Source organism: Siniperca chuatsi, linkage group LG3, assembly GCF_020085105.1.
Source record: "Siniperca chuatsi isolate FFG_IHB_CAS linkage group LG3, ASM2008510v1, whole genome shotgun sequence".
Taxonomy (NCBI): Eukaryota; Metazoa; Chordata; class Actinopteri; order Centrarchiformes; family Sinipercidae; genus Siniperca; species Siniperca chuatsi.
Window position 1 is genome coordinate 7,944,397 of NC_058044.1, and position 26,224 is coordinate 7,970,620.

At 39.3% G+C, this 26,224-nt stretch overlaps 1 protein-coding gene across 8 annotated transcripts in view; it reads left to right on the forward strand.

Annotated features, from left to right (window-relative positions):
* The window catches only part of grin2ab (glutamate receptor, ionotropic, N-methyl D-aspartate 2A, b), a 108,627-nt gene that overhangs the window by 6,157 nt on the left and 76,246 nt on the right, over nt 1-26,224 (forward strand). For 7 of the 8 annotated variants that reach the window (XM_044190184.1, XM_044190183.1, XM_044190181.1 and 4 more), the window contains one exon: nt 10,413-10,619. In XM_044190184.1, coding sequence (XP_044046119.1) covers nt 10,413-10,619 — 207 coding nt within the window. Of the gene's footprint in view, nt 1-9,494; nt 9,634-10,412; nt 10,620-26,224 lie in introns of those variants that run through there. The other variant, XM_044190189.1, reaches the window with a different exon arrangement.

Below are 26,224 nucleotides of genomic sequence, written 5' to 3' on the forward strand. Positions count from 1 at the left end.
CCACAAGCAAACTCAACAGGTAGGAGTAGTAGTACAAAAGCAGGCAGAGAGGATCAAGCAGGCAGCCAAAAGTCCAAAAACTAGCTGTGGTAGGTTGCAATAGACAATCTGGAATATGATTCGAATTACTGGGCATGTAAAATATAGTGTAGGGCTGATCGGGTAATAAGGTACGGGTATGCAGACAGGTGGAGGATCTAGTGACTGGAAAAGGCTGGAACACACTGAGGGCAACTGGTGGACAGGGTCTCAGATCCCAGCAGAGGATGGATGAAAATCAATATACAGTACATTCTTAGACTAAACGACACTACTTTTGATTTTTTTGGCAAATTTTACAGCCTTATTGATGTACACATCACTGTAACAATTCTGGAGTGAGACCCAGAAGCAGAATCAGTAGGTAGGAGTAGTAAGAAGATTACCAGTGAAAAGACAAAGGTCAGCAACAGGTAGGCAGTCAGTGGAGGCAAACAAAACCAAGGGACCAGGCAGGCAGCCAAAAGTTCAAAAACTAGCTGGGGTCAAAGTCCCTAAAGTCTGAAGTTCCACACAAATGTGGGTTAAGTTTGGTAGAAACTGAAGAAATCTGGCTATGTGTACTAATTGGAAACGGCCAAATTTTCCTCAGATTTTTACAGAGTGCCTTTGAATTTTTTAACATTTTCATATCCATCAGTCATATATTATTTTCTATTTGCAGCAACTAAACAATAGTTGGAAAGGGAGAATCATGGACCAGTGATGCACTCAATAACCCCCACATCCCACGCTCTCTCTCTTTCTTTCTATGGGGAAGGCATGGGTCTCTCTCAGCTCACTGCTGGCCTTCAGGTCCCAGTTGGGCACTCATGATGGTCAGTCCACCTACGCCTCTGAGTGGTGTTGCCAGTGGCAGAAATATACAGGCAACAACAATCACAATCAGGATACAGAGAAGAGGGAACTACCACATGTATTTCTTTAGCAAATTTTACATGCCCCCCACACACGCAACACTGAATTTGGCACATGATTGATTAGCATGGGAATAGTAAATGATTAGGTGTTGCCAGGAGCAGCTGGAGAAAGTCAGAGATAAAGTCAAGACACAGCTGGAGTCAGTTCACCTCATGTAGGCATGACACAATCACTAACAAACACACATTTCTGTATATGTTGCTGTTTCACATGAGAATTCAACCCAACTAATTACTTAATTGCTGTGTATATTCTGTGTGTGTATATCAGCATGTTTAGTAGGAGACTTCAGTCAGACAGGATTTGGCATTTTCACACTGAACACAACTGAGATTTAACATCTGCTTTGCCTTTATATACAGTATATATGCTTACGCTCCAAACAACTTGTCAGATAAAAAAAGATCTAAAGATCTAAATACCTTTTATAATGAATACAATTGCTGTTGGGTTTCACGTGCAAAGGTTTTTAGGAATAACATTACAACTGTTCCAGTTCTCTCCAGTTTGGGGGAATGCCCACTTTAAACCTGGCACTTTCAAGCCTGAATTTAAAAAATTTGCTGAAAGGGCACTTACCAAGATTATTGATCTCTATAACAACGACAGGCTCTGCACATTTGAGGAATTAAAACAAAAGTGTAAAATTTCCATTACCCACTTTTAAATATCTACAAATATAGCACTGTGAGAGATTTAACAAGGACAAATGCTCCATCAACTGCTGCCCTGATTTTAACAAAATGGACATCAAGGCTGTGTCTGAAATCACTCTCTATTTACTATATACTAAATGCACTACATTTACTGTCCACCATTCTATTTGATTGTCCGAGTACTGAGTGTGTAAAAGTATCCACTACTGTATATAGACCCTCATAAATTGCACAATGGAACAAAAAAAAACCCTTTCTAATACCAAACGCTGCATTTCGTAGATGCGAAAATTACAGTTGTGCTGATAAGTAAGTGTATGAAATCTCAATTTACTGCTCATTATTGAGTAAACTATTGAGAGTCCATTATGTAGGGAGTAGTGAATGAGTAAACAAGGGAGGGATTTCAGACACAGCCCTAGTTAAATAATCCACACATATTGTTTGTACTGTGCCATGTACAAACACATTATTTTGAAAATAATTGCACACATTTTTTCATATAAACAGCATCTTTAGTTTTCATTTTCCATAACCAGTGAAATCCCCACACTGACATTACTGTCTAAGATATTGGAGCCATAATGACACTAACAATGTGACAGTCTATAACAGCCTGTTTGTGCTCTCATGGGTTTGGTGTAACGAGGATAATATTGGGCCAGTGGGCATCGGAGTACAAAGTGTCACAGAAAATTACACAGCAGGTGAAAAACACGCTGCTCTCTATGAGACACAAATAGTCCCACTGCAACCATGTTAATGTGGCCTTCACTGATCACATTGACCAGAACATATGTGCCGAGAAAATGCCACCGCATAATCTTACAAAGGTGTGTGTGTGTGTGTGTGTTTCTGTCTGTGTGTAAGACTGCATGATGTAGCCACCCAACTCACTCAGTGGTCCTTTAGGAGAAACAGCAGATGGACAAGTTTCCCATTCAGGAGAAAAATATCCCAAAAAATCAGACCGCATGAGATTACAAAATGACCAAACAGAGACTCGGGCTAAAACATACAGTACACAAACAGATACACACCAAAGCATTCAGTATGATGGCCCATCATTTAATTGATTGACTAAAAAATTAATCAACAAATCAATAATTATTTCATAAAAGAATTAAGAAATGTTCAAATCAATGGATGAAATAATTTAACAAAAGATATATGAATGAAGAACTTTATGGTTACAAAATTATATGAATATTAATGAATAAAAACTAATTAAACACTTATTATTTTATAAATATTATAACTACACTGACCATGAATTTTTTTAATTATCAAATCATTGATTCATTATTAGAATATTTCTTAACTGATTAATGCCAGGAAATTACTTGAAAAGCTTATTGATTTGTCAATTTATCACTTAATCAACTTATTTGTCAGCTGATTTATCAAATGATCAACTGATTATTGAGTGGCACATATACCCCCACAGTGCACGAGTGTACTGTAGGAAAAACATAAGCTGACTTTTGAGATGACTTTCGATGAAGGGGAAATGATTAATGATAATGTTTCAGAGTTAACTGAATGTACAATCTGTCCCTCTAGCCTTTCTGCTTTGCTCTTTCAATAATTGCTCCCTCCAAGACTTTCAAAATACAAGAGGATAGTCCCACTGGTTCCCATCATCCAAACAAATAGCCAACAACCTTTTCTTACTCACAAAGGAGCCAATAACTGATCTTTGTGCTTTTTTATTAACCCATTCCGCTGATGTCAACATCCACCAACAGCATTCCCCACCACCACCACGATAAAGACCCCATCAGCAGTTGGCTGATGGCCAAGCTGGGAGTTTATGCTATTGTCTGATTATTGGATTTATCCCCATAATCGAGCATTATCCCCAGATAAAGTCTATGCCAATCTAATATGTTTAATCAACAACACTACATTTTTAAACTAGTCTGCTGATTGAAATCATTACATGTACTCCCCCCCCCAGTTTTCAAGCTGTTCATGTTAATGGAAAACAAGTGAAACAAGTGTGCTTGTGGCTTTTAGGAGCTCAAAGGGCACCTAAAAATACATAATTGGAGTGGCATAGTTCAGTGGTAAATATTTGCAGGTTCACATGTTCATTCCCACTTCCATTTAGCATTTCACTAACATTGATCCTGTGTGCAAACAGACAAATTGCCTTACCAACACTACAAAACAAAACAGCCCAGTTCCCAGTTTTCCACCTTGAACAGCAAATATGTTCCTACAAACCTTTAAACATTTCAGTAAATCTTGTATTTAGAGGTAATGCTGTCTTTCCTTTTATCAGTCAATCTGAAAATGAACAATGCTTCAGTCTCACAGTCAGGCTTTTGTTATTGTCAGTAAGATATTTAATGCACCCTCTGGCTATGCTGTTAGTAGAAAGACCATAAAAAGTTACAGCCCCAAGATGAGCTATTTTAAATTGTTCTGAGGACTAGGCCAATTAGTTTGATTTGGCCTCCAACATTGAAACGCTCTATTGCACCAACTCTTTAGCCACATTGCTATAAGTACCCAATGTACACTCCAAGCACCCCAAGAATATATCACTCAAATGGGATTTCCAGTAACACTGTGAATTTCTGAGCTGTCATAATTGGGTATCAGAGTGTGCCCTGGTGCTTTAAGTGCAAATTAACCAACACAGTCTAAATGTGTACTTCCCCAGATCAATTGGATGACATCTTTTCTATATATTTGTGTGTGCTGCAGGTTTCTACTTGAGGTGGGTCATATTGGCGGTCAATATACTGTCTGCTTCTCTGTGTGTGCAATCCTGATGCCATGCTGCAGCAGCAGTTGGAAGTCTGTGACCTCCATATCACGATTGTGATTGTCAACTTGTGCATGCTTGGATGCCCAAGTTGGAGTCTGTGATTTTTGTATGGCTTTAGAAGTGGTGGTAGGTGGCTTTTATTACAATCGAACAGAGGCTAGCTGTTTCCCCCTGTTACCAGTCTTTGGCTGGCAATAGCTTCAAAAAGCGAACAACAGTATTTTCCCAAATTTTGAATTATTTCTTTATATGAGTGTGATCAGCTGCTACTGTCTTTTCATACATACTTTTCTCATTTATTTTATGATAACCACCCCAAGCTGAATACTTTGCATGGATGAATGTTTTGCATGGAAGTTTGTACCTAATGAGATTTTCACATTTATGCATATTTAGTTCACCTAATTCAGCCAAAAATGGTACTGGTTTTTGGTGTGAAAATGAGGACAGCTGATTTTCATCAAGAGGGTTCTCACTGAAGGTTCAAAACTTTCTAAATCTTTACTTGCAATTAATTATTCAATTATTGACTGACCTTTTCAAGCTAAAGATAATTTCTGGTGTGGCCAAGTGAAAAAGACACAGCAGTGCATCACTCTCAACTAATTGATTTGGCTGCTACACTCATGAACTTTTCACTGGGATCAGCACTGTGACAGGAAGTAACCACCTATCAATTTGATGAGTGGTTTTCAAAGGTGCCTATACATTTGAATGGGGTGATGATACTGCCAAGGTAGACCCCCGAGAGTCAGCCGAAAGCTTGCCTGAGATCCAAGTACTACATACTACATACTGCCCCTGTCTGGCTGTAGGAAGCAGTGCCGTCTGTAGGAGAGCTCATTTTAGGTCACCCACTCTCTGTGGGCGAGAGAGGGTGGCGAGTGCAAGAGAGGGAGGGAGAGAAAGTAAAAAGGCCGACTAGAGAGAGTGAGAATATCTATAACTCGATAAATGCCAGCTATCACACCGTTCTGTTCCAGATAGAGAGCCTTGAATACATTTCTGTTTATTTTGTTGCCATTTATTGACAGTGATTCATTTCCTGAGTCTATATAAAGCCATGTACTGTAGCTACAATGCAATGTCTTTGCTATAGCAGTGCCTCAGTCTGAGAAAAGAATGAAGAAGAGTCAAGATCATTGTATAACAGACAGAAATTTGTCTTGTAGGCTCATCATACAGTCATTAGGCTGAACGCAGCCCACCTACTTTCTTTACCAACCAGCTTACTTCTAGTTGCATAGAAACATTACAGTGAATCATACTTTTGTGGATTTCTATTGTGTTTGCCTGTCAGTCAAAGTCCTGATGATTGTCAGATAAGCCCTTGTGTGAGCTGGTATGAAGATGCCAATGCATTTAAAAAACTAGGCAAGTCGATGTTGCTACTGGAACTGCTGTAAGGTAGCCAATTGTGCGAGTGTGACCGGGTAATCAGGCTTAAGGACTTGGTGTAAGTGCCCCAAAATGTAAAAAGCATAAAATCCACAATGCTATTCTTAAAAACACATACAAAATTATAGTAAATACAACCCAAAGTGGCATGCCATCAGGTCTTGTTGTCATGGAAACAATGCGCTTTTTACTAAAAAGATTTTTAAGCAAAGTTGACAGTTACAGGCTTTTATGGACTGGGTTTCAGTTAGCTGTGCAGCTAATTCGCAGTGTGTGCTTTAAAAGATTTCCATATTAGTTGCATCAGCAGTGAGCTGGCTGCAGTTGGGCTGCATGTGCTGGGTAGGTGTGATCAGTGGAGCCGGTGTACATCAGTCTGTGAATGAGTGGCTGGCACCCTGTAGCAGTTAGCGTGGCCATTTGTTTATGAATGGGGACTCGTGTAGTCCAGCACCGTCCGCAAAACGTAAACCATATGTATCTGGGTTGCGCCTCTGCCAAAACAAAAGTGGTGACACTCTGAAAAAGTCAGTTACCATGGATACAAAAATTGGCCACATCATTTTTGTCAGAGGCCTTGTGTAATCTTTTTCTCTTCCCTGTAAATTTATTTATCTATTTATTCATTCATTTATTTATTTATTTATCAGTTTGTTTGTGAGCCTGCCTGCTGGTTTCATAGTTGGAGCTGCTTTAATTGGACTCCTTTTCTTTTCCTCTGATTCATTCCAGGAATATTGGAGTACTGGGCTTTGACTATTAGCCAAACAACATTAGTGGAATGAGCTTTTGTGTTCAATAATTATACAGAGTAATAACAAAATAGTTAGCACACTGTTGACGCACTGCACAGTGATAATGGGTCTCCCTTGTTTTTCAAATATTTTGTAATCACACACTGGTATGAGCTATTAGCAACAGCCTTGTGAAATTTAATCAGACAGCAGAAATGAAGAGAGAAAATCAGCTGGTTTGTTGAGGTGTTTGGATGCTGGAAGACAGATTTGAACCTGAGCTGAGTGTCTGCATGTGTGAGTGTGTCCGCGTCGTCTCTGCAGAACAACATGCCTGGGTAACTTCTGTTCAGTGTGCTGTTGGCCCATGAAAGATGCATGACGACTGAGCCCAGCGGTTATAAATCAGTTATAATAACAGGGAAGCATGTTCAGACAATTCCAACACTGTGGACTCCTCCCCTACTGCCTAAATACCTACAGCTGTCTACAGACAGGGCAGAGCTGACTCACTATACTGTCCAAGTGTTGTGCTGGTGTGCACCGGATGAATGCATCCTAAATGAGAGAGAGAGATCCTCAAGTCTATGTGCATGCAGAATCCTGAAAAAGGTCATGTCCCAGAAATGACTACTGTAGGCATGCATACCCTTGAATGAGATTATATTTAAAGAAAAAGACATGTTTTAAAACCTTATTTATGGAAGAACATATGATTTGATTTCCTTGGCAACAGCTTAATGTTTAAATATAGAATAAGACAAGCTTAACCAATTTTGGTTAACAGACTAAAAATGAAAGCCACTGTTAATGGCATCTCACAGCATCCTCTACATTTCCCAAGGGGGTGTCCTGAGTCGGCCTGTCCCAACAGGAGGCCTCAAATGGGTAAATAGCAGGAGGAGATGGTGGTGGGTGGGATGGTATGAAAGAAAGACAGAGCTATTATATTCGGAACCCCAGGAATTTTTCCTCAAAAGAAAAGTAGACCATCATCCACTCTTAGTGTGTTCTGTCTCCCTCGCTTTTATGTCCACGTTATGCAATCGTCTGTTTCTTTTATTTCAAGCCTCGGAGGCTCGGGCTCTGACGGAGGAGGATAGAGGACCTCAACAGGTGGAGATTTTTATTCTAGGGATAGAGGAGGAGGAGAAGGTGGTGGGGGAGGAGGAGGAAGAGGAGGGTAGTAAAGTGTTCCTTAATAATAAGCCCTCTGGTCTGCTTACCCTGCGCTGTTTTTTTTGTGTGTAACTCAGCCTATGACAGCCAGTCCTAGTAGATCCCGGCCTGCTAACATGACCCTATGCAGTATCTACACCATCTGTCTGCAATGGGACTCCAAGGCAACATGCGGAGGGAGATGCAGAGAGAGGGATGGAGGGAGAGGGGGGAGTTTTGTCAGCGCTCCCCGAGGACCCCCTGTGCTGCAGTTTTGATCTGCTAATTATGTTTAATTGAGGCTGTGTAATTCACTAGCGTTGCCTCTATTTCTCCTTATCTCACCCGTAGCTTTTAATAGATAATAATAATAATAATCATCATCATAATAATAAACTTTATTTCTATAGCGCCTTTCAAAACCAGAGTTACGGTTACCCTGGCGCTGACGAGGGAACATGGCACATCATCAGCAATAAACGTTTCGGTGCATTAATTTTGAAAGGATCGGTATTTTAATTTTGGGGTAGGGGGGTTTTCTGCATGGGGACCACTGTATTGAAATGGTTTATCTGTGCGCAGTGGATGCTCAGAGGAGCGGAGGCGACTTGTTTGACGCCAAGAGAGTCGTCACAGACAACACAGCACACAGACACACACACACGCACACACACACATACCGAGAAGGAGATAAGAGAGATGCTTCTTGCACAAACGCGCGCACGCGGTTTCGTTTGGCGAAGTAGCACCAGGTGATGCCATAAACGACGACTGATGGTGTGCGCCATACCTCTCTTGCGTCTTCATTTTTTTTTGGAGAAGACACGCCAGGAAAAGCGACACGCAGAGAGACAGAAAACCCCGAGAGAGACGGACAAGGAAGACACACATCAGTTTTAATGAGCTGTGAAGTTGGAGTCGCTTTTTTGGAGGGGTAGACATTACGAAATTCCCTAGCGCGCGCCCTCTTAACTCGCCACATATTTTTATAATGGGAAGATGAAGTCACTCAAGTCACCCGCCACCACTAAACACCACTCCCCTCCCACTCCACCATCCTCATCATTCAGGCCCGTTACCCATATGTTTAATTAACTAGGCTGATGTGTAAGTACCTTCAGCCAGCGAAGCGTGGGCGGCCGGGCTGCGAGGTAAAGAGACTGCCGGAGAATATTTCCTTATTTCTCTCCGCCCGGGCGCTAGGTCGGCTGCCGGAGCGTCACCTCTATCGTGCGGCGTAAAAAGCTACAAAAATAACTCGACCCGTTTAAACTTGTTCCGAATTGTTTAGGCGGTTTTGGAGTGCGGTGCTCGTTCGGAGAGCGCGCGAGGGAGAAGCAGAGGGGTGAGTGAGAAAAGAGAGAGTGTGCGTGTGTGAATATATGTGTGCGTGTGTCTGTGTGTGTTTTGATGTTTTTTGTGACGGAATCCCCCCTTCAGTCTCCAAGAATCCGCGAGCGGCGCGAGGAGGAAGAGGAGGAGGAGGAGGAGGAGGAGGACAGGAGAGGAGGAGGAGGAGGCGCGCGGACCTGTCCACGAGCCCTCACTGCGGAACGCGCGGGGCTGCCGCTGGAGATTCCAAACCAACGGTTATTTTGGATTCTAGAGTCTAACTGATCCCCGCACGTCAACGGCTTTTTTTTCTTCACCCTTTTCCCAGTCCGTCTCCGCCGCTGAATGGACGGTGTTTGACATCTTAACCGAGAGGAATACTATCTACCGGGGGAGAGGTGGTGCTGTAGGGGAGGTCTTCAGAGGCAGACAGGTGGATTTACCCGTGTGGTGGTGTGTGTTTTTGGGGGGACTGGATGGAGGAGAAATTGATGGATTAATTTGACGGAGGAGAGTCGTATGTGATTCCCACTCCAGCCGAGGGCACCCGAATGGAGTAACAGGCTGCAATGTCATCTCCACCTGGCCGCCTGGAGAGATGTGTCACGGGAATGGGGTGAGTTAGCTTTAATTAGTATGTTTTTTTGGCATAGCTGAGAACTAACTCTCCTGTTTGGGGATGGGGGGGGGGGTGACACGGAAATTGAGCAGCAATTGTCGGGGTTCAGTGGTTTAATATCTGCCGCACACTCACTCTCCTCTCAAAGTGGAGCAGAGGCGGGGTGGTGAGGTGGCTGGTTTGTGCTCCTCTCTCCGCTCCTTCGTTCGTCCGAGCCGAGTCCCCGACACACAACCTGCTGCATGCCCTACATAGACGAGCCCGGCACCGGAGAGAGGAGCGTGAGGGGAATATTCGCTAAGGAGCCACAGGCTGTTTTTAACGCCCTCTCTCTGACACACACACACACACACACACAAAGAGAGAGAGAGAGAGTAGCCTACTATTTTGTCATGCTCACCTTTCACCATCTCACCTACGAATTTAACTTGTGTTTTCTTCACGCAAGCCGTATATATCCAATAAGCCCGTGTCTCAGCATCCCCAAAAGAGGCGCACTTGTTCTCCAACATACACAAACATGTAACATGGCGCACGCGCACGTGCACACACGCATTCACTTGGAATAAGCTGGTATTTGATGTATTTCAAACTTAAAATGCTTAGGAGTCACGAGGAATATAATGACATTGGGTAGACTAATAATGTTTATAGGATTTAGGCACCAGCCGGTTGGCGCGCGTCCTTTTATAGAACAGAGTCCAGTTCAACAAGTCCGGGCTTTTGAGGGGTGCAATGCAATAAGCAATAGCATTTTGTATTTTCTTGTTTTTCAGATCAAGTTTGAACACTTTTCCTCTGGTTTCACTGACGCTGTGAGAAGGAACCAAAATGCCAGTAAACGGACAGGTCATGGTGGCTGCCTGCAGGGGCCCTCACACCACGGCAGTAAAAGTCAGCATTCATCGCACGGACTCCGAAGAAGAAGGCGCAAAACCTCCGCGACCGCAAACCTGCAGCAGCCACGCTTTGTGACACCGAAGGTAAGGACCGCGGCTGGTAACGGAGATCAGGGGAGAAACACAGTCACAGCGGCTCAGACTCGGCGCTGTGCGACGCTAAGCGGCGCTGTTGCATCACATTATCCCCGGCTACTGATGAGAGGCCGTGTAATGAATTCATATCTCAAATTAGTTTTCAGGCTTTGAATGCAGTCACGTTGTAGAAACACATTTTCTTCCGTTTTCCTCCCGCTTCCCGTGCCAAGTCTGACACACGAAGTGTTTTCTCCTCCTCTCAGTGACATGGAAGCCATCACACACACTCGCACACACACACACAGATGTTACATGGGGGGTAACTATAAGAGTCTGACATATCTGAGTGTAGGAGTCTGACATGACACAATATAAGACCCTAATTTCCATAATTCTCCATCAAACTAATCATTCCTGGTGGTAAAGCAATGCCCCGAATTTTGTGTGTATGTGTGGAAATGTTTCATGATCATTTAGGGCAAATTATCATTCATGCCATACCAGACTGATTGTGGTGTTGTAGAGAGGAGGAGAGAGACTGAGGATGTGCTCAGCAGTAGCGTATTTTCTTGAATAGCGGGATGACACAAAAGGAGATCAACTCTGTAGGGCATAAATGCAATAGTGAGAGTGGGGAGCAATGAATATCAAGAGCTGTTGCTATCTTCATTAATATAAATATCTTGTGCAAAGCTGCAATGAATTCTGGGTGTGATGTCACCTTTAAAACCGTAACAGTATTTTATAGTAGGCCTACTTTTCTATTCACTTTCTTTTTGTTGTTATCACTCCAGAGTGTTTCCTGCTCAGTTGGGCATTGTATTTTCATCTCTCACAGTCTGCTATTAACCAACTACTGTAACAAAGCCAAACAGGAAAAGCATAAAAATTCTCAGTGATGTGATGCATACCATATTCTGAATCCCATTTTGGTTCCAGCATGACATAGTGTTGAAATTATGTGTCAAGATGCATCTCACTGAGCTGTTCACTGAACCATCTCCATTGTTGGCAAAGCAGGTACTGTAGTTCAGAATTCATTGTCTCGAAGCAGCTTGTCAGCATAGTCAGAATTGAGACTGTTGTTCTGTTTCTTTGCAGTTAAAGCTATTTAATCCCTCACATTAAATGTGCTGTTCTAAACATGTTATTGTGCTGCCTTTAATAAGTAGGCTCTCTTGGGATTATGTTGATGGCATCTAAGTGGAGCTGGTGATATTCACACAAATATTAAGTACGTGTGTTACCTATGCTGGTTACAAAGATCCAAAAGGTGTCTTTCTTTCGTGTGTATCTGCTAAATACAATTTTCTTGTAAAAATATTTTTTTAAAGAGGGTATTCAGAGATGTTTCTTTCAGACAAAAGGCTGCAAAAGGTGAGCAATCAGACTACTTTGTGTCATCCTGGCCTCAGTGTTTTGGGTTTTAATAGTGTGCAAGACATTTTTAAAGCTAGAGCACAAAATTAGCCCAAAATCTACATATGCCTGCAAGTGGGGAAAGGTTCAGGGAGCATTCATGCAGAAGTCTCTTTCTTTTCATGAAAGATACATAGAATTCTTACCTCTGTTGAACCGTTAGTTTTACTGAAGTGATCCAAAAGTATTGCAATTATTATTGTGTATTTACTGTGATATAGTCTCAAAGAATAGCTTATCAAGAAAAATAGCTTTACCTTAAAATTGGATGTTCGATCATAACATATAATTACTGAGCCATAAGAATATTGCTCTGGTATCTTTCGGGGTATTTTATGGTACTAGATATGTTGTTTTGTGTAGCTCTTGTTTTGTGTAGCTCAGTTAAAGGCATTTGAGTCACACGTACTAGAATAAAACCAACTAAGAATCCTCATATCCTCTCCTTTTTTTCCATTCCTTTTTCCATGAACATATAGGGGATTTTAGGTAGGAGTACACACACAAAATTGCAACCTAGAGCTTATGAAGAATAATTATAAAGACGCTTAAAAGAGAAAAGCCAAAGAACCTGTGGGTGGAATATGCACCTTCCTGCCCTGCATTGTAGCTGTATTTGTCCTGAAGGAGGTATTGACATATCCCGAGATAAGAGCTACAGCAAATAATCCCCTTATCTGCACAGTATTTTTAGTTGGAGCTCACTATCCACTGAAGTTGACAAACTGCATGTTTGAAAATACGATTCGTGGTGGTGTGGTTCTGCCTAGAACATAAACAACCAACCTATGTGTAGTCACCAAGCCTCTGGCATGGCCTTTAGCTTTAGCTGTCATGTGCTGAGTGAGTACTTTCTTTAAAGTCAATTAAACCTACGGTGCCTGTACTGCGGTGCATCAGACAATCTTGTTCTGACAACATCCATCACCAAAATTTGGTTACATTTGGCTCTCAGTGGCTAATACATTTAACACTTTTTCTTGCCCACTGTTAGAAGAATGTAAGATCTGATGCCCTGCCTATACAGTTGCTGTCTTTGTATATACACTCACAGGTCAAATGCCTTACACGAGGCTTGAGAGGATGAAAATGAGCATTTTCATTTTCCTGTTCCTAGCAATTACCAGTGAAAAGGACTGAGTGACATATGATAATGAGTCATTTGACCCCCACTGATCTTCTGTATATTGTGTGATAGTGCAGTCTCAAACACAAGTTAATCACTAAAAAGCCTCTTAAGAACATGCACTGTTTAATCATTTAATCAAAACACAGTTGGTGGACTCATTTAATGAGTTAGTGAGCCATAGTGATATTAAGTAGGGTTTGACTAATACAGGTTTTTGAACTGATATTTTTAGAACGAAGTTGGCAGTAGTCTATGTTTTGTGATGATGCTCTACATCTGTAAATTTGATCATTTCATGCCTTAAAACACATGTATTCAGTGTTTTACATAATTTGAATGTTGAAAAATCTTAGTAGAAGTAATAGTTCTTTAATCACCAGTGAACCTTCCTCCTATTCAATAGTAGAAATAAACCAGAAGATGCTGGTTTCAAATTCATAACTAAGATAAAAAACAAAACAAAAACACACACACAACAACTGGAACTGCACCACATTGGTATTTACCGGTATACTGAGCGGTGGTTGCAGTCATATAGTCCTGGAGCTTGCACATCGCAGCTAACACTAACACTGCCTTGGTTAGCAGTTTGACATTCAAGGGGCCTATGACTAAATGTTTATAGCTAGTACACACCTGCATCAGTGTATATTTAATGTTTTTTAAGTGTTTCTGTATGCTCAAGATTCCAGATAAGTTTTATCCAGTTCCAGCCCAGTTTTTCAAGACTTTACTTATAGGATTTAAGTAATCGGATTGGAATTAATCTGAAAATTGGGTGTTTAGAACCTGAAAAATAATAATCGGCGTTGCTCAGGCTAGGATTTGGTTTTGGAAATCAAATCCTACTTTTAATAAATCTTAAAACTCGTATCTGTGTTTTTCATGACTCAAAGGCAGATCGTTTTGATGCTGAAAATCACGATAATCTTGATCCTACTTGAGAGGTGGTTTCAGGGTGGATTTAGAGACATGACAAGCATAATCGAGCTGTAACCAAGAAATTGCCACTTATACATCTTGAGTATGAATTAAAAGCAGAATTTCATATTTCTATTTCAATCTGTCAAAACAGTCTGTTGCAGACGGATGGACCAGCTGGATGGTCGATGACAATGGCTTTTTTAACTTTTATTCTTTCTAAAGGTGAAACAGTCTTTTATACTATTTTAATTTTATTACTTTTTTGGCCTAGCAGAATGCTATTATTGATAACATGATTTGTTTAACAGATGGTGATTTATGTAATAATGTAATGTAATTTATGACTTTTATTGACCTGTATCAGCAGTTAGTCAGACCTTATTGGCCAAAATGTAACAGTCATATTTTCACAGTAAAAAATGAAAACTATCTAATTTGGGGAAAGATCCAACAGAAATTTCTATGAAGAGGTAAAATAATGTTGTAACAATACTGCTTTGTCATATCCCTTATTGGCTTGAGAATCAAATGTGTTGCTTTTAGTCTTTGTCCACCATCTCTATGCAATGTAATACACAGGTGTAAAACACCTGAAGTTCTCTTTACTGATAACAACTAATACTGCTTGGTTAAGGTTAAGGATCAGGGCAAATAAAGTATTCTTAATGTAGAATTAATTGAATTTTTTGGCCACTTGATGGCAGCATAATAAGCTATAAACACAACTTTGGCATATTATCACCTCATAAAGTTGTTATAGCAAATGCGTTAGCAAACAATTGCTTATTTACACATCCTGCAGACATGGAGCAACATTAGCATTCATTTTGAGATGTGCCTCTAGCTACCTCGTGTGTAGTGCCGGGCGGGCAGGTAGCACAAATTGGGTTCATCAGAGCTTTCTCACTTAAAAGCAGCTACCTATTGTGGCTGGACACGAGAATGATAAGAGTGGAGAGACTGAACCAAAACAGTACATTTTGCGGGCCAGAAAACCAAAACAGACGCTAAAACACTCCATAGAGCTCAGAGGAACTGTTGGGTTGATAGTTCTCGGTGGCTTCATCACAACAAGCAACACCTTGAACATTACATAGACAGTGGGGATTTGATTCATTATTAACATAAAAATATTGATTAGTGCTTCTTTAAAACCTCTATGTTCCTTTTAAAAGTAAATAATACAGTGGTCAGTGGTCATTGTTAAAAAAAGATGCACACAGATGTGCTCTCCTTTGATGTCAGTATTCATCTTTCAGTTGAAAGCTTAAGGCTTTCAAGATGGTGGATGTTTCATTTTGGATTGTAACCCCCCACTGTGTCTATTTGAATATTGTGCTTTTGAATTAGCTTGATTAGTATTAAGCACAACATGTGGCGTTGAGAGTGAGAACATTTCCAGCTTCCTAGGAGGCTTAGCTGTTACCTTAAATGATGCCTTTTACACTTTGTCAGTCTGAGGGTTTTTCCAAGCTCAAAAAGAGGCTTAGGAGGTGCCTAAGTGCGGCCAGCCTGGCCTTGTCATTTTGGCCAACTTAACACCCAAAATCCATATTCCAATTTTATGCTTTTACAGACACCAGATTTTGGTTCAGACTGATATAACACTGTCCTAGTTAAGACATTCTTTAGCTTTTTAAATCCAATTTGATTCAGTTTGCCATGGCTATGAGGAACAGATCAGTCACATAAACGTATCAGTACTCTTTCACCACTTTATTTGTCTCCAGCAGGGATCATTGTAAGTGGCTGAGGTCTTACTGATTCCGTGAAAAATGATTGCCACTCAATTTCATGTATTACATACAGTATGTTAAGGCGCAATTACCTCAATGTGTTGCTGAGATGATTAATGTATTTTTACAATGAACCAGACATTATTATACCAGAGGAGATAATGCACTGTAGGGCGTTCTTTAATTAAGCAATGTTGTAGTAGTATGTAATATTGCGATTATACAACAGTTACAAACAAACTAATGCTTTCTAGAGATTGTGGGATTTCCCAAACTGAATAAATATAGTAAGCATGAATATAGTCAGTCTTACCAACTGAATTTACGCTAAGCCTAATTTGTCTTGTTAGTGAGCACATGTTTAACGTTGCCAGCAGACATTTCAGTTAAGTAACTTTAGTTGAAATGAAACCCCTGCACTGAGTGTGTTTTCAATTACAGTTTTTCATGAAGCATTGAGCTTAACTTGACACCATAAAACCTTGCTCATTGCTACAGTCAAACAAAGGGATTAAAGTGATTTTCAAATTGCTTGTCATGTTGTTGGAGCTGTATCAAGGAATGCCCCTTTACTGTTCAAGCCTCAGACAGTGCAAGACAGAAACAAAAATTTTGGCCAAAGCCCGCCAGGTCCAGTTTTTTCCAGTGAAGCCAGAAAAACTGAATACTACGTTTCAACATGGTGGCCCTTTCATTCCCATGAAAGTTGCTTACTGGCTGCATATGCCGAAAACGCGGCCGACTTCATGCATCCGCATTTTTGAGCACATAACATAGAGCATGCGTACCAAAGTCCTCCTCCGGGCCAAGCCGATTGAGAGCATGTGCGTTAGAGACTTCCTCTGGCCGAGCCGGCTGACTTCCTGTAGGCCCCCACACATAAATGGCATAAACTAATTTAATGATATGGTTCTCCTAGACTTTCCAAATGTTACTGGACCAAAAAGATCAAATTCTGATCATACAAAGAGTAATTTCAGGGTGTAATGCTCAAAAAAATTATTGTGTAGTGGAAAATGGTCATGCAAATTAGGGAATTATGCAAATTAGGTAGGTGGATAGCCTGAAGAGGCGGAGTTAGGTGACCTTTCAACTTGTTGGGACAATTTCTTAAGAATGTGGTTTAACTGAACAGATTGCATTTACACCGACCTTAGATCCAGTCACCATGCGAGCCAGACCACCTCCAGATGTGTTCTAGCCAATCCAGTAGCACTCCTGTGCATTGTATGTGCATTTACACTTTGCAAGATATCCAGATAGAGATACCAGGTGTACATGGGGCCTTGCTGATCCCTTTCTAAGCCCCGTAAACTTATGCTCGTGTCTAAAATTGTAACCCTGGATTTGCGAAACTCTAGCGAGATTTGACGCGTTGTTTCTTTGTTGTGCACGTTCCTAAACCTAACCAAATAGTGTTGCCTAAACTTAACCAAGTACTTTTGTTGCCTAAACCTAAATCTCGCAAGAGTCTGGAAAGTACCAACTGTTACAGCTGAATGGCTAATTAGCTAGCTTCATATCTAGGCTACCTAACAATGTTAATGTGTGCCCTTTATTTCTGGCTTGTTCAGTGAGCCAAGGTGTTAAGACAATATACTATATGTGTTCATGCCTGTAGACACTGTGGCAAACAAGCTACAGTTTGCTGCCATAGATCTGTGGCTCTTTTATGTCAGTATCATAGCCTGCTGTCAGCCTGTCAGATGTGATGTTAGTGTTATGCAAATGTGGTTTAAAATAAAATGTTTTGATGGGTTAAATTCAAAAAAGTTATCCACCTATATAGATGAATACCCAAGGGCACACCTACAGGTATTCATGAGAAAATTATTAAATATATAAATTCCCCTTTTGGGAAGAGTTGTTTGTCAAGCTGTTTTATCCATTATTGATTTGTTAAAAGTCATCCTTTTATCTCTTCTCACTTAGACTGCTGGAACTCTGCATTTTTGCCTCAGTCAAAGGTCAAAGTTTGAACAACACAGCACCTATGAGACTTCCTGTAGCAGTGACTACTGACTACTACTTTTATTGATTCTGTGTTGATTTTTTTGTGAGTTATGTATTTCTTTGTGAAGCACAGTGTAACTGATTTGAAAAGGGCTATATGAAAATGATTATTACTTTAATTATATAATTGTAGATCAACCAGTCATCTGTAAGATTGTAATTGCATTTTTTATAAACCCCAGGCCTTGATTTAAGTGGTGCTTAAGTAGATTTTTATACTCACATCCCAGTGCCCCAATTTTTCAAGGATATGCTGCTTACCTTGGTGAAACACACACTGATTTGATAAATATGTAAACAAAACAGAAAACTTCAATAAGTATAGTTAGTTTCCAAATGTGAAACACAACATTTGCATACCAAAAAATGCCCATAAAGTATAACATGATAATCAATTATTCTGAAATATGACAAACTTGAACACAAAATTACACTGTGAACTTCTGAGCTTCTGATTATTTGGTATATAAAAACAGATTGACAGCAAAGCAACTATGACGTATCTTGCCATAAATGTAGTCAAGTTTTTAAGGCATCATCAAATAAAATTATACTTGATTTCCACATGAATAGGAACGTGATCACTCCATGATTTATTGTGTCAGCGTCTAGTCACTTTACATTCATTTTTTCTACATGATCTTGTTGAGAACTCTGCCAGGCAGAAAGATGCAGAGGCCAAAAATACTCCCAAAACATCATCCAAAATATATTACTCCAGGTATAATGCTCCCTTCCACGCTGGCGACAGGTGCTGTCTCAGCCAGAAGGGGCATCTGGTGATGTGGGAACATTTGAAGCCTCTGTCTCCTCCTGCCAAGTGCAGTTTTTAACAGCAATGAGCAACACATCAAAAAGCATATGTTGACCAGACACTGGTGCCCAGAGATGTATGATCAAGGATAGATCCCATGTTGGAGGCTTTTCAAAAGCTGGCATCAAATATATGCCTTGACCAGGAACCTAAATTATTTTATAGTGTAATATTTCAGACATTGAATCTGTAAATTTGCTGGCTTAATGTCACTGTTTAAGTAATGGATTTTTTTTGCATTAAAACACTGTTGTGATAATTGTCAACCATCGGAAAACCAAGTAGGCAGGAGTAGGACCCAAATGCAGACACTCAGAGTATGCCGAGTTGGTGTAGTTTATATCTTTTAATGAAAAAAAAAGGCTTATACTGATACTCAGGCAGGCAGTGGTAAAAATCAGGAAAGCAGTCCCACAAAAGCAAACAAGTCCAAGAAGGGTAAGCAATAATCCAAAATCCAAAAGTGAGGTCCAAGAGAAACAAAGTATACAGAATACACAGGTACAAAATGCCAGGGCGCTTGACATCAATACAATGACAATCTGACAAAGAGACAAGGGAAGCACACAGACTAAATACACTCAGGTGAGGGCAGACAACGAGACACAGGTGAAACTAATCAGGGTGGGACAAACAGTTCAAAGCAAACAAAGACAAAAACAAAGACGTATATATACCTCTAGATAATATAAACTTGTCTACTGAGATGTTGCCATAATGTTTATCCGTGGTATCTATCCCTTTGATATCTCTAGTTGTATCAGGCTATTGTGGGCAATCGTGAAAATCAATGAGCAGAACTGCTTTATGGCAATATTGGATTTTTACATGATTTTTACATCAATGTGTTGAATTATTTGTCAGCTATTTAATTTACTAGATAAGTCTATTATTTTACCCATAAGCAAGTTTTCAATCAATTTTCCAGAAGTTTTACTATATTATGATATTTATCAATATCATGTATTAAGATAATTTTTAAATACAGATAAATGCACAAGTCATCTTCCATATATGACATCAAATAAGAATAGGACCAGCAAATATCAAATATCCATAATTTAATTCACCTACAGTTATTAGCTGTTTGTCATTCTACACATGTCTGGCTTGAAAAATGTCATATCAGTACTTTTATTTCCTTAACTTATTACAGCAATAGAAGAAATTTGGTGGATTAATAACTGTCTTCACTTTCATCAATAATAGATTGTTCAAGAGAGTGGTGCACTTGACATGCATTAAAATGAGCACAGATTCAGTTTTTGGTTAAAAATTAAAAGGAGAATTTATTCCATCATTACATCAGATTGTCTAACAAGGCTTACCAATGATTGTCTACAACCGTCCTGTGTCATTTTAATGTTTCAGGTCCTTTCAATAATTGAAAGCTAGAAAAATCACATTGTATATTCATAAGGATGGCCCAGTCTCAGTTTATCATACTGTGCTATGTTCTTGTAACCCTGGTGTTCATACAGTTTGGGGTCAGCTACACATTAAACAAACACTTTTTAAATAATGCAAGTTTCCTGCAAATGTTTGTCTTGTAAACAAACAAATCCTTCAAACTTGTGCAAAGAATTCTCTGATTTGCTACCTGGTTATTTTATCCATTTACCTTGTCGCTGCACGTAACATTGCAAGTCATTTGACTAAAACATATTTGTCAGGTTATGTCATTATTATACATGCAATCATTCACACCTTAGGCTTCATAATTAATCCTCCTTCACATCCTAAATAAAGTGCAGTTCTCATGTAAAATATAATGGAGCTTATCAAGCTATTTCACAATATAGCCTCTCTCCAGCTCTCCAAGGTCAGAACTATCCTGTCTGAAAGACTATAAACTTCCCCACCTTGGCACGGCTTCATAATAACTTTATTTTCATGCCCTTTCTTCCCTTTTCTTGCCCCACCTTCACCTTTTGCCTTTTAGTCTCCTCCACAGGGGTTGTGTCTTTCTCTTGCTTCACATCCTGCCGCAGAAAAACACAAATACCCTCAAAGTCAAACACAAAGACACACAGATATAGACATACACACAAACACAGTTACAGAAACACTCAATGCTGTCCCCCAATGAATGAGGGAGTGTGTCCTTTCTGGTGTTTGGCATTGTCCTTGTTTATTCATATTTATTACCAATGAAATATGAATGACAGAACTCTCGTGGACATTTTCTGTTCCCCTGGTTCCACACGAACTACAAGCATGAAAAAAAAAGATAAAATTGGCCAAAAGTGTGTTACCCTAACACACGTACACACATTTATCTGCATTGCTGAAATTTTGATGTGGAAAAAGGCTGTTGGGCTGTTAAAAGACTGTGTCTAGCAGGCAGTCGGTTTTATCGAGGACAAGCAGGACGGCACTTGCAACTTACATCAATGTTAAACAAATAAAAATGTGATATTTCAAACAAGACCTTTCCACCATATTTCACTGTCGAATCAAGACTTATTTGTGTTTTGCAATTCAATGTCTGGGTGGGTGGATAATGATACACACTGTGCTTTAGTAAATGCAGAGCAATCTCTGGAAAATATAATCCCTGGTACTCCCAGGTCAGAAAAAGCATATTTAAGTATATGATGTGAAAGTGAACCTGTATTAAGGTTATTCAGAGGGGATGCACTGCAATTGCACTGAATTTAAAACATTTTTTATTTTATGTTAGTAGTTGTAGTAGAGGTAAAAGGGCATCATTGTTAAGTTTGTGAATAATTATGGACTATGTTTATGTTGTTTCTCAGTTACTAAGAACATTTCCATATCTAAGTGTACTGTTGTTGTGCCTTCAAATTATACAAAAATTGTACCTTGTTCTACTATGATATTGCAAAATATGTTTGCTAAAGATCAGGAAGTCATTTGATTCGATATCAAATATTTTTGGTTTGGTTTATTGACAACCTTTCTCATACATTAAATATACAACAAATCAGACTTTGTCAGGGATAGAACGATGAAGTTCAAGCATTTAATGTCTGACATTAAGAAATATTAGTAACGGGCTAAAAAATGTAAAAACTGAATCATATGAACAAACAATCAATATATTGTTTCTGGAAGTAGAAATGGTAAAGTACCATAGACAACCATAAAAGAAAACATCAAAAAAGATAACAGTTGTATGTCATAGTTCAAGATTCAAAGATCGAGTATAAAAGTAAAACATAAAAAACATGATATTATATTAGGGAATACTAGCTAGTCTTTGCATACCTTCTGAAAATAATTGTAAAAGTAGCTGGGAGCACTTCCATGTAACATCCTATATTAAATTGAATATGACATGCTCGGCCCTTCACTGGAAGCCTGTGAGGCTGTAAGAACTGACACCTAACAGCATGACTCCAAGCTTCAAGCCTGAGGGTGAGTAGAAAGTAAGTTTGTGTTTTAAGGTTTTTGTAAGGGCCCAGTACATGGATTAACACCATAGTCGAAATAACACTGGATCAACCCCACCAAATTGTAGGGCTGCTTGCTACCAGACCTTTTTGAATCACTAAACAACCTAGTATAGGTGCTACCACTATTGTCTGTAATTAACAGACAAACTACTGATTCTCCTCCTATCTTGATGTCAGAGTCAAAAATACACTAAAATTCTTATAAATGTACTTAAATTCTTATGCATACACATCTTGTACAAGTATACAAAAATTGTATACTTGAAATACACAAGTAGTCAATACACTAAGGATATAGGTAACTACACTGAGGTAGATGTATTGACATAGCAGCATTTTCCAAAATAAGTAAGGGAAAAGTATTTGCATGAAGTAAAAAAATGTAATAATCACTTGATACATATTGTCACAAGATAATTATAACTGATGCTGATAATTCCAGCATCAGAGCAATAATTGCTCAGTACCGTAAAATATGAATATGTCAGCTGCAAGTGCAATATTTCTAGCGACTTTTTTAATATCCATTTTATCAGTTAAAACTGATTAAATGCTAAATGACAGCTGGATGAATGTTAAGCTGTCAGTATCAGAGACATTATTTAAACCCATTCAATGTCGATGGAGTGTGAAGTGTGTATGTGCACACGTGTGTGTCTGTGCCCTGCCTCAATATTTACTTGTCGTATTCTCACATAATTACATTCAGTTGTCTTCCATATGTTTTCAGCATCGTCTCTTAGGAGTCACAAATCACAAACATGTACGTATGGTTTACAAAATCGTAGAATTCTATATTTTTAGTGAAGAAAAGTTGCCTTCTTGCAGTCATGTATTAACTTTTGGAAATGTTTTAAAAAGTCCTTAATGTCCCCTCCTCATCCTCTGAGGTTGAGTGTACATCTTCTTACCTTGATGAAGGAAGATGTCAGGGTTTACCTGTTTACTGACTCCAGACCGTAGCTGACATGCTTACCGTAGGCAGCGACCACTATTGCATGCTCAGAAGTTACTGATTGTGTGCAGCTCTGCTCCTATCAGTCACACATTAGTATTTCTGTCTCACCACGGTGTCTATGCACGTCACAGGTTACACTCACACTGGGTCCAAACTCCATACTATGTACTAGTATTATAAACTATAGTATGTACTAATGGTGACACTGCACAATTTTTTCTGTTAGAAAAGAAAAAAGTAGAAAAGATAGTAAACTTGATTCAAGACATTTGCAGATAGACGCCAATCAAACTGACTTTGAAAGTTAAAAATACACAGAAAGCAAGCTAAATGTTTTTTACAAAGATTCGACAACTTTTATAACATTTTCCAATATGTCCTCGAAGACGTCACACCACCATCTGCAATGTGTTTTAATTTTTTTACCCAAGGCTCAACGTAGCACAGACTGCCCGGTAATGTGACGAGCTTGGCTAGCTTCTCACATTACTAATGCAGCCAAATAAAACTAAGAAACAATAAAAGTGGGTGGCCAGGAACATAACACTGAACTGCTCTCCTCTAAAAAGAGACATGAAGTCCACAATATGAGTGGGGAAAGCATACCTTTCTTTCTCAACTTCCTTTTACTCCTTTTGTTAATGCGCTCTCTAAACTCAGTTATGGCTAATCTTTGAATTTATCTGAAAAACAAAACAATGTCCAGTTTTCTAATAACGATTAAAATAATCATTTAAAACATTTCATCAACAGGAAAAAAAACTTCATTTACCATTTGTATATTTCCCTGTGATACAGTATATCCCTTGCAGATCATACATTTGGATGAGCATCAAACACGCATTACGCACTGGCTGCTAGCAACTTAGGACAACACTGCTAACTTTGCCAATGTTGTCAAGTTACATTGTTTAGCAAATACAAAACGACAGCACTAAACAACATAAAATTCACTTGATGTGCATATTATTTATCAAACAGGTGCACCGGCCTGGAAGCGCAGTTTTCCTGTCATCTGAGACATAGCTTGCGTGTGATCAGTGAAGTGTGCCTCTTTTCTTCATGCAAGTGCATTTAGCATTTAAAGGAGGATTGCATACATAACAGGGGGAGATTTGATAAATGTGGTTGACTGCACACTCTGGTACATTTATTAAGGCTCACCCGATATTCAAGGGTCAGTTTTACAAGGAAAATTCTTTGCTTCTACAACGCAGGTGCAGATTTGAAATGGCATATTAAAGGAAGGTTGTGGTGGGGGAGACAAAAATGAATAACCTTGCATTCTGCAAAAATCACCATGATAGCAGAAACATGTATCGGAGAGCCACAGTGAATTATTTAGAAATAAGAGTGACAGCTTCTTAGAAAGAAAAGTAGTGCAGTAATAATAAAGAAACACAATATTGCACAATTTTTTTTTTTACAATAAACAAAGATGGGATGGAGAGTTGTGGCTTTGTGGTCATTTAACCTGAACTTGAACTTGATATCCTGTGATCTAATGCATTTTAGTGATTGCACACTTGATACGTAGTTGCGGCATATATTTATATTACACATTTAATGACTCCTACTGCATTGGTTTTAGTAACCTTAAGTATACATTACCAGTATATAGTAATAGATGCCCAAATTATGTTCTCAGTTAGAGTTTAATCGGGGCCTTGGTAAATGGTTTGGAAAGTTAGTTTCATTTAATGGGAATTAGAATTTCAGCATCAATACATTTGATTTCTTTTTTTGGGCTTGATTTTTTTCATGATTTATTACCCCATCGTATCCCCATTTCACCACTGAACTGCATCTTTGGAGATCTCGTTTATATGCAGAATGCACCTAAAAGACAGTCCCAGTTACTGATAATGAGCTACTGCTTTAGTAAATCAGACGCTAATTTCATGCAGATTGCGACCGCAAATATGTACATAAATCTGGCCCTGACACTCAGAGTTTGAAACTGGGTATTATGGGGATTAACAAACCAAATTGAAACTAAGAGTAGAAACTGTGGTAGAAAATGACATTATTTTAGGGTGGCGGCTGCTATCGTATGCTACCTCAGTGGCTGTGCCATAGCACACAAAAGAAATGATGATATGATGCACTATATTATTCAACCCTGAGGCTATAGAGAGTTGACAGCCAACTGTTATCTCATGTAATGCAACAGGCATAAATTTATATGTTTGTTGTTAATGTGAAGTTTGACTTTGCCCTTGCCCTTAAGCAAATGTTAATTATAGAATAACCAGATTTGGGAGAGACGACTTCTACATGTTTCTCTGGGCCTACCATAACATCATTGTTGAGGCAAGGGAACCCCAACGTGATCCGAGGATGATTAAGAGATTGGCATCCAAAGATGTACACGACTTGACTTATTTTACTGTTATTCAATATTTTTTATAAAAATAAATTTTCAATTCAGCTGATCCCTCTCCAGAGGCTCACAACTCCAGTTGTGTTTATTGCTGACCAACGTTTTGGGTTTTTTTTAATACTTCCACCAGCATCCAAGATCTAATTGTATAATTTAGTGTTCAACTCTCACATTGCACTGAACAGCTGTCAATTTTATACAGAGATCATTAGTGGGAAAATAGCAGATAATTAGTGGGAAAAATTAAATAAAAGAAGAAAGCAAATTAGATCAAATTTAATATGAAACAACAGTACTAGACACAGCAGGATCAGATCAGTATCAGAATACAAATACTTTTCGGAAACACCTCACAAATATAAAAGGCTATGAATAATTACAATTGCAGCCTTGAAGTGATACTCCACCCAGATAGATTTGTGAATTTAGCCACATCTTGGCAAAAAAAATGAGTGACAGGAACATGATTAACATGCGAATGGACAGTGGAAAAGTAACTTGTGCTGCACAAGTTTGGGAGGTTTCAGTTTTTATCCTTTTTTGTCCGCAGTGAAAACTGGTCACCACTGAAATCCATTGAAACTGACTGAATTCATTTTGTTCACAGAGTGTTGTCCCTCAATGAGGAAACTACAAACCTTTAAAGCCAAATTTCAAGTCTACAAAAGGCAGATTTTGGGTGGCTTATCACTTTAAGATATTTTGGGAAAACAAGGCCCACATAACCGCGAGTCTAATTTGTGTTGTCATCTAGAGACACTATGCAGAGCTGCTTCATTGGCGATGAATGAAAGAATGGAATTGTGGACTGATACA